General features: G+C 35.7%; 1 protein-coding gene across 1 annotated transcript; it reads left to right on the top strand.

Annotated features, from left to right (window-relative positions):
• Nucleotides 1-7,295: 7,295 nt before the first annotated feature.
• LOC125285045 (olfactory receptor 10G4-like) lies at nucleotides 7,296-8,339 on the top strand. Its single transcript, XM_048229249.1, has one exon. The coding sequence runs from the start codon at nucleotides 7,296-7,298 to the stop codon at nucleotides 8,247-8,249; it is 954 nt and encodes a 317-aa protein (XP_048085206.1). The 3' UTR covers nucleotides 8,250-8,339.
• The last annotated feature ends 2,184 nt before the right edge of the window (nucleotides 8,340-10,523 follow it).

Raw genomic sequence — 10,523 nt, 5'->3', positions numbered from 1 at the left:
TGTTGCCCATTCTAAGACCATAAATTGGTTTCACATTAATTACCCATGTAGGGCCCAAATGAACTGCCCACGTGATATTGTCTAGGTTTGCCCATATCCAACCTGAGTGGCTAACCCTAATGGGCTCCATATGTGTTGCCCAGACTGAACCCAATTGTTGATTTCCCATTAAGGACCCACATGGCACCAACATGGGGAGCCCACATGGGTTTATCCCGGTTTGCCCATATTTAACCCAAACATTAAATACCAATGGGGCCCATATGTGTTGCCCATTCTGAGCCCATATATGGGATTCCCATTACAGACCATAGTAGGACTCATATTGGAAGCCCACATGGGTTAGACAATGTCTAACCCAAGTGGTAATCCCTCCTGGGACCCAGTTGTGTTGCCCATGCCGAGCCCATATAAATGCTTTCCCACTATTTACCCAACCAGGACCTACATGGGTAGCCCACATGGGTTAGCCCACATGGGCCCTTCTTGGCTAACCCATATGGGCCCCTTGAAAAATGCCCACCTCTAGCCCATGCCCACCTGGTACCCATGTAGCCCATGTAGAACCCATGTGGGCCCCAGATATACATGTTGGCTGGGTATCTACCTATACACAGCCATTAAACTATTTGAATATCAACATTCATTAAACTTCCAGTCTGTCAACAACTTTTAAACTATTTACCTTCAACTTTTAAACGGTCTACTTTTAAACTATCATTAAACTATCTATTAAACTAGCTGTCTATCAACAACTTTTAAACTATCTACTGTCTATCAACAACTTTTAAACTATCTACATTCAGCTTTTAAACAGTCTACTTTTAAACGATCAACTTTTATTAAACTATGCAACCACCATGTCTATCCTAGCATCACCGTAGTAACCATCTCTGTATTATCTGTTTTAACTATACATGATATTTTACATCACAACTTAAGCATTTTCATGCACTGGTAATTCCTTGGAATTGCATTTCTAGTTCTTCTTCTAACGCTTTTTGTGCGTTTAATACAGCTTCAACCGTTTAACTTAGAAACTTCATTCAAACTGCGTTGCGTAGGTCTTATGTGACTTCAGCTATGTATTTTTCAACTTTGTAACTTTTATAGTTTTTAAACTATTAATTAAAAACTACTAAAATTTCCCCATTGACTTAACATTAGATTATGACATCACAATAGCATTTAGAATCCTATGCCAGATGTTCAGGCCACCTGGATCACCATATATGGCTCTGGCCAGGCCACCTGGATCACCTGTGAGTTTCTCAGGCTTTATGACATCATAGCAATTAGAATATTGTGCCAGGTGGCCAGGCCACCTGCATCAACTGTCAGTTTCTCAGGCTTTAAGCATACAGTCTCATTCTATGCTATAAGCCTGAGAAACTGTTCAGTCATTCCAACTATATTAAACCTCATCTATCTAGCAAATAGTTTAACCTTTTAAACTATCCACCTATTTAACTGTTCAGTCATTTCCAACTATATTAAACCTCATCTACCTAGTTCAGTCATTCCAACTATATTAAACATCATCTACCTAGCAAATAATTTAACCTTTTAAACCATCCACCTATTTAACTGTTCAGTCATTCCAACTATATTAAACCTCATCTACCTAGTTCAGTCATTCCAACTATATTAAACATCATCTACCTAGCAAATAATTTAACCTTTTAAACCATCCACCTATTTAACTGTTCAGTCATTCTAACTATATTAAACCTCATCTACCTAGCAAATAATTTAACCTTTTAAACTATCCACCTATTTAACTGTTCAGTCATTCCAACTATATTAAACCTCATCTACCTAGTTCAGTCATTCCAACTATATTAAACATCATCTACCTAGCAAATAATTTAACCTTTTAAAACCATCCACCTATTTAACTGTTCAGTCATTCCAACTATATTAAACCTCGCCTACCTAGTTCAGTCAGTCATTCCAACTATATTAAAACTCATCTACCTAGCAAATAATTTAACCATTTAAACTATCCACCTATTTAACTGTTCAGTCATTCCAACTATATTAAATATTAAATTCCAACTCATCTCATCTACCTAGCAAATAATTTAACCTTTTTAAACTATCCACCTATTTAACTGTTCAGTCATTCCAACTATATTAAACCTCATCTACCTAGTTCAGTCATTCCAACTATATTAAACATCATCTACCTAGCAAATAATTTAACCTTTTAAACCATCCACCTATTTAACTGTTCAGTCATTCCAACTATATTAAACCTCATCTACCTAGTTCAGTCATTCCAACTATATTAAACTGTTCATCATCTACCTAGCAAATTTTATTTAACCTTTTAAACCATCCATTCCAACTATTTTTTAACTGTTCAGTCATTCCAACTATATTAAACCTCATCTACCTAGTTCAGTCATTCCAACTTCCAACAAATAAACATCATCTACCCAGCCATTTCCAACCTATTAAACCATCCACCTACCTAGTTCAGTCATTCCAACTACATTAAACCTCATCTACCTAGTAAATAATTTAACCTTTTAAACTATCCACCTATTTAACTGTTCAGTCATTCCAACTATATTAAACCTCATCTATCTAGCAAATAATTTAACCTTTTAAAACCTCATCTACCTAGCAAATAATTTAACCTTTTAAACTATCCACCTATTTAACTGTTCAGTCATCCCAACTATATTAAACCTCATCTACCTAGTTCAGTCATTCCAACTATATTAAACCTCATCATGTTGGTTGCCAATTAGAACATCATCTGTTTTAGGGTCAATGACGGATAAGGTTTTTCAACTGGCCAAATTTAAAATTCTAAAAATAAGAATTTCTGTTTCAATTGTTCAAACATTAAGAATGTTGGGTATATGAAAATCCATATTAAAATTTCAAGTAATGTGATTTTAGTGTTTTTTCATGAGAATGAATTGGTTGCGGCCTTAAAAAATGTCATGTGGTGCGACCATAGATTATCTTAAAATTAAATGTATTTCCTTAACATGCTTAAAAGTTTGTTTACAAGTTCTTAATAATATGAACTGTTTAGAAACAAAGTATTTAAATTTCTTTACTTTTTGTGAATATTGGACTGATATTTTTGTTCTATACTGTCATTGTCACCTTATAAAATATATTTAGAACCCTTATTTTTCCTGTAAGTTTTATAAAACTGATGGAAAAGTCTGAAAAATAGCATTGACTTAAACATACTATATGACTGATTAATAATTTAACCACAGAAATTGTATTTTTCATTTTGAATTTAACACAGTTATTGCTATTATTGGTTGCACCACATGATGAGTGGCCGCACCAAATGACTCAAGGATCTCATATCGTTAAAAATATCAGTAGAGAGATTAATAAACTGTTATATTTTCATTTCATGAGGGTAATATAGTGCTTGCAAAGCAAAACAAACAACAATTAAATAAAAAATAAAAGTTTTACACAAGTAAAAGATTTTTAAGTTGCTAATGATGTTGAACATGTCCATATATTGGTAAAGGTATAAAAAGATAAGCTTTGTGAGGGCATTTGAAATATAGAAGGTGATGAAAACAAACACACATAGAAAGAAACAAATAAGTGTAGACAGCTTAAGGGAGAAAAGGAGGTAAAAGTGTGTGAGTGATCGAGGGGATAAAGATCGAGGGGATAAACAGAAGAAATTCAGGACGTAAAGTGAATGGGATTTAGCAGATGATTTTAAGAGATGGGGCAGGAGAAGATATTAAGATAGACAAAAGTGCATGGTTGGATGGAAAGGAAGAGATAATAAAAGATAAAGAAATTAAAAGATAGACAGACAGACAGACTAACAATGGCAGAATGAAAGCTTTTTTGAGTAAAAGAGTGAGACATAGAAGTTAGGCTAACTACATGGGGAGGCTAGAAGACAGACAGATGATGGATAAAGAAAGATAGATAGTATTATAGATAGGTAGTGTGATAGATTGATAGTGTGATAGATAGCATGATTGTGCGATAGATAGTGATCTGTGATTGATAGTGTGTTAGTGGGATAGTTAGCGTGATAGATATATTGTGATAGATACAGCGATGAAGAGAGTAATAGGACTAGTGTTTAACAGATAGAGATAGAGAGAGAGAGTGAGTGTGTGTCTGTGTGTATGTGTGTGTGTGTGAGAGAGAGAGAGTTTGCACACATACACATACACAATGTGTGCGTGTGTGTGTGAGTGTGTGTGAGAGAGTGAGAGAGAGAGAGAGAGAAAGTGATACAGAAATGAAATGAGGAAGTTTTCAGAGCAAACAAACTTGAACAAAAAAAGATGATTAAACAAATTTGATGATGTTGCCCAATCATCACTAATAATATAACAAATAAAAACAATAAAATAATGTGAAACAAAACAAAAATAATGGTAATAAAATCCTATATTACAGTGTTAACGCCCCTCACCGCCACATACATAGTGATAGCCTATTTTTATGATGTTGATAATAAGTGAAATATATCTTTCTTGCTGAACAGAACACAGTGGGAGGGATAAATGATTAATAAATGTCCATTTACCAAAGTAACCTTAGGTAACACTTTATTTTAATGTGTCGTTGTTACAGTGTACCTACCTAATTAGGTACAGTGGTACAACCTGTATAACAACATGTACTATCAGGTACTATCATTGTACTTGCATTATGTATTTGTGGGTACCTACATATAGTTGTTACATTGTAATACTGAGTGCTTTTACAAAACTTTGCCAATTTGCCTAAATTTTCATCAGAGGCAAAGAGCTGACCTGAGACCTGCTGGATGGGGTAAATCTGGTCATGATAGATTTGATATACAAAGACAATAAGGCCTTGACTGGAGCTAAGAATGGTTTGTCTATCAAATCTATCATGACCAGATTTACCCCATCCAGCAGGTCTCAGGTCAGCTCTTTGCCTCTGATGAAAATTTAGGCAAATTGGCAAAGTTTTGTAAAAGCACTCAGTATTACAATGTAACAACTATATGTAGGTACCCACAAATACATAATGCAAGTACAATGATAGTATCTGATAGTACATGTTGTTACACAGGTTGTACCACTGTACCTAATTAGGTAGGTACACTGTAACAGCGACACATTAAAATAAAGTGTTACCTAACCTTACATGTAAAATTATTTTTATTTACATTTTTGTCATTATAATGTACTAAGAGTAAATGTAAACGTTTTTTTGAAATCTTTGAAAATGTACTCTGAATGTATAAAAATTGATTCCATATAACACTAAAATAAATTGCATAGGCATATAAATCCTAAATTAAATGTAAAACCACACAAAAAAGCATTTTGTAATAGTCGCACCACATGATGTTTGGTCGCACCACATGACATTTTCAACTTGAGATCAAATTTACAGGCACAAAATTGACCACCTACTCATAACAAACTTGATTCCTCTAAAAGGTCACTATTTCATTTCTAATCAAAAAATAAATTTGAACAAATAAATTAATATTCATTGTATTGTTGAGGTCATACCACATGACGTCCAAATTTGGCAACTTCTTGCCAGCTGTTATTTAAGCTATGTTTTTCCAAATATAAGAGATAATTACAAACTTGTTTGCTGCCCCAATGGGTGCCTGGCACACTAGTTTATGAATGCAACTTAAGATCTTTGAATTAATTTTAAAATAAAAGTCTCAAAATGGCAGTTTCTTGATGGTTGCACCAGATGATATTTGATTAAGTTGACCTCTTCGGACAAAGTTTGTTTGTATAATAGGATGGACATAAAAATAAAAAATGCTGTGTCATTTTCTACAGAGCTACAAAACACTTTTGAAAAAAAATGCTAGATAGAGCAGAACGCACATTTGAATAGATTCAGTGTAATTTTAAAGAAGTTTCCCAAACAGCAGTCATGGTCGGACAGTCGCACCACATGATATTTTGATACTTCACATAAGAGAAAAAATAAAAATACCTAAAGATTTTTCAAAAGGTAAAGTGGTTACAAATATGGGAGTGCTCCCACATATATATGGTGTGTCTGCAGGCATTCAAACCTTTTATAAACTTAAAAAATGCTGTTGGACAGAAAATCTAGACGTCACGTCATTGACCCTTTAACAATATATTTCACACCATATGTTTTGCATTTTCATGCACTAGTAATTCCCTGGAATTGCGTTTTCTAGTTGAAAATTAAACCTTCATGGTATAGGCCTATCTACGGTGGCCCTGACGGCTCAGCGAAATACAAACACCACAACACTTGCAAGTGTTCACAACACGACCGCAAGACAGTTTAACGAAACACAAACGCCACAACACTTGCAAGTAAGTGTTCACAACACAATCACATTTTATTGTGCAAGTCAATTACGCTGAACAAGAAACTGACAAGAAAAAAAGAAACTTTGACAAGTAAGATGTAAAACTAATGTGTGAAATATAATCACAGTCTGTTCATTCAAATGTTTAATGGTTTAATGCTACAATGAATTTTTACATTGTGATGATCTGTCATTAATTGATGAAGTTTCAGTGGGCAGATGGTCTTGGTTACTACCATACCTCAATAAATTGAAAAATAAAAGCCTGCAGATATCATTTTGTGCATTTTGTGTAACTTAAAATAATGTTTTGCATCATATATGAGGTCCTGGGATGTCTACAGTGTAAACATCAGTGATAGGAGCACTGCAAGGAATTCTAGTCTCTTTAACACGATTTTCAGTTCCAGACTTGCCAGTGAGTTAGTGCAAAAACATATATGAGTATGGATTAAAAACACATATTTTTAAAAAACATTGACCGTTTTGTGAAATATCATGTAGGCAAGAATTAGTTTCAACAATCATTGAGCAACCAAGGGGAAAACATGTAAGACCTTCAGTTTACAAGGAGTTGCAGGAGTAGAACATGGAATTAAACAGAAGAAATATTCATTAATAAAATGGTGTTTTCATAACTTTGCTATAAAACTACTGTAAGCCAACAAATTAAAGAGGTTGGTCAGCTAATCTCTTTGCTGTGTATGAGGTTTACCAGGCACCCAAAAGCCCGGATAAATGCCCAAATGTGTGTTTGGATTTTTAAATCAGAAACTATTTTATGTTGGTGATTGTGGTAGACCATAGTAAAGCCACTAGCAACAATAAAGGGTTGTTTTTGTATTTATTTCCAAGGTTTGTGTTATCTTTGCCTGCGTGTGTGTGTGGGGGGGGAGGGGTTTAGGGCAGCATAACCATAACAATCTTGTGAGGCAGGATATATAATAAAAGAATCCTTTCTGCAGAAACTTAACAGTGCTATGACATGGGGACCAAAAATGACACAGCTGTGCGGGTGTCTGAGTTTATCATTACAGGCTTTGATCATCTTTCTCATCAGAAACTACTTGGCTCCTTAATTCTTATTTCTTATGTTCTCACACTGGTTGGTTGTGGCACAAATGTGAGTATAATAGTTGCAGACAGGCGTTTGCACTCACCAATGTATGTATTAATTTGCAATTTAGCCATTGTGGACATAACGTTTAGCACCAGCTCTTGCATAACAATGATAGCTGTGCTTCTTGCAGAAATGAAAAGCATTTCCTTCTATTCATGTTTCACTGGTATGTACTGCTACCATCTTGGTGATATTACTTCTATTCTGACATTAACATGGATGGCTGTGGATCGAATGCTTGCGATTAGCTTGCCACTGAGGTACATCACTATTCTCACAAACAGACGGTGTATCATGAGCATTGTGGCTACCTGGATAATAGGAATATTATCATTGAGTCAAATTTCAGAAGCAGCATACAACGTTCCATACTGCCAGCCCATAATACAATATGTGTTTTGTGACTATGCTGCAATGATAAGAGCTGGATGTGTGAACCCTGGGCCTTATTTTTCAATCCCAAGTCTCGTGGGCTGGTGGCTGTGGCTTCTGGGCGGACATTTTACTCTAATCTTCTTGACATATGTTGTTATTGTCTGGACTGTTCTAAGACTCTCAGACAAGGGAAGCAAGAAGAAGATGTTTACTACTTGTATTTCACATATCATTGTGGTTTCTGTTTACTACGCACCTAAACTGGTATCTGTGCTGCTCACTAGAGTTGGTGTGACACTCAACCTGACTGAGAGGAATGCTCTGCTTATCGTGGCCTCAACGCTGCCACCTCTCATCAACCCTATAATTTACTGTCTAACAACAAAAGAACTGAGAGCACACCTGATAAACCTCTTCACTAAAAACCGTGTTGAAATCAAGTGACTGAGTGAAAGCAAAAAGACAGTAGCTTATTCTCTCACAATGTTTTCAGTTATCTGAAACAGTACTTTAGAATTTAAATGCTGTTTAAAAAATAAGATGTGCTGGCTCAAGTCATATACTGCCCTTGATTGATCAATAAAGACTACTCTGTGCACTGAGCTAATGCTGTTTCTATGGGGAACAGGTAGCATGTATGTAACATTAGACTTTTCCTATTTTGCTCAACTGTCTTCACATTATTGCGTCACAACGTAACAACCAGATTGATAACTATGGTTATGGTTATGGTTATAGGATTTGGCAGATCCTTTTGTCCAAAGTGAATACTATAATATAACTATATATACACAGTACTCTATATGAAACTATATATACTCCATTAATAATTACTATGTAACTACAGTATATATAATAATTATTATATATAATAATTACTATGTATAACTATAAATCCACCTAGTGTTCTAATCTGTGTAGTAATATGTTGTGATCAACAGTGTGAAATGCTGGTCCAATAGCATCAGGACTGATGTATTGCCTTTATCTGTATTGAGGTGTATGCCATTTAAAACCTTAAGAGCTGTTTCAGTGCTTTGATTGGCAAAAACCAGACTGAAAGTGATCAAAATACCCATTTTCTGATAGGAAGGTGGTTAGTTGATTACAGACTATTTTTCTTTCAATACTTTTGCTAACTAGATGTACCGCATAGCAGTACAAAATATGACCGCCGCTCAGTCCTATACATCAGTTCCACGAAAATAAATCACACTAATCAATTTGTCTCCACCTTCTACTCCATCCCCCACTCTTGAAACTTTTGTGTATGCTTGTTTGGCATGCCTGTGTGTGTGTGCGGGCCGCACAGAAAGTAGCCTATGGCGCTGCAAAGGTGAATATATTTGTAGCACTAGCTAAAAAATGTGTAGCATTGTTATAAAACCTTTAAAATCTCTAAACAATCACAAGTAGGGCAGTTCATCACAGTTCATCCATTGCAACTGGACTGATGAAAGGTCATGTACACCCGTAGGCTACATTGTATTTGGGAAAAGCAGAAGGTATCAGCATGTTTTTTTTATTTGTTTGTTTGTTTGTTTGTTTTTATTAATAAACAAAACAGTCCCTTTCAGTTCCATGCAGTTGTCAACAGCTATCAAGAAGAGAGGTCATGCCATGGATTTTTGTGAATGTTTCTTCTTCTACCAATTTTTAGTCATCTTTAGTTCATATGATACTTACACATACATACACAAATTAAGTAACAGTCTGAAACGTTATTGTCAATGCACAAATTAAGTACCAGTAGTCTAAAACGAAATGCAGTTTTGCATCTAACCAGTGGTGCAAATAACTGACATGTCCAAAAGGGCCTTCATGAAATGCATCGCTAGACTGTTCATACACCTTTTAACGGGCCAAGTTGAAGAGCTTGTCCGTTATTGTTTGTGCAAATAGGCTGATTCATGTTCCCTTGCATTTTGCTGTGAGGTCCATGGTTAGTCTGGCTTTCACCAGCAAGCTCAATCTTTTAAGAAATCGAAAAAGAAATCGCCGACAGATCAGGCTGGGTTCACCCAGCCTAGTCCATGGTACACAACATAAATTGTCACTAGGCTGTGCTGGCCAAATAATCAAATAAAAATCTCTTTTGGGAACCAATGGCTTACAGTATCAAGCGGACTTAAGCTGCCATCTCGTGCCGAAAAGTAGTAATACATTTCACGCAGCTGCGTGAATCACGGAAATTCATATCGCGATAATTCAATCGCATAGACTACAACTACCAAGCTGGAATCAAAGCACATAGATTCCCCTCTCACACCCTAAACACGCACTTCAAACAAACACACAGGCGCAAAATTTCACTTTGACAAATTTATGTAGGCTCATCGTCTCAGCTAGTTACTTTACTTTGAGCCATGCTCTTCCTTACTTGAAAAACCTTTGAAAAAAGAGGATTGAAGTAGCCTAGTGTGTGTTTGGGAATGAACGTTAGCTCAGATGCTTTCTGAGACTTTTTGTGGTCTTAATGCAGCATTTTACAAAGCACTGACAGGGCCACCAAGGACTGTGAGCCAATCAACAGCAGAAAAACCTATTTAGCAAGTAGAAATGTCCCAGTCCGGTGTTTAGGATGCATCATAGACAGGTTATCTTTCAGGTGTATTTTCCATTAGAAAACCATCGCGTTAGCAAACGCGTTGTGGCTAACTCACTTAGCTCCTGTTATTCTCAGATTTATTTCAGCTTCAAGAAGAAATGGGAATGACA

Source organism: Alosa alosa, chromosome 2 (assembly GCF_017589495.1).
Source record: "Alosa alosa isolate M-15738 ecotype Scorff River chromosome 2, AALO_Geno_1.1, whole genome shotgun sequence".
Classification (NCBI taxonomy): Eukaryota; Metazoa; Chordata; class Actinopteri; order Clupeiformes; family Clupeidae; genus Alosa; species Alosa alosa.
Note: the sequence above shows the minus strand (reverse complement) of the source record. Positions and strands in the feature narration are given on the sequence as shown.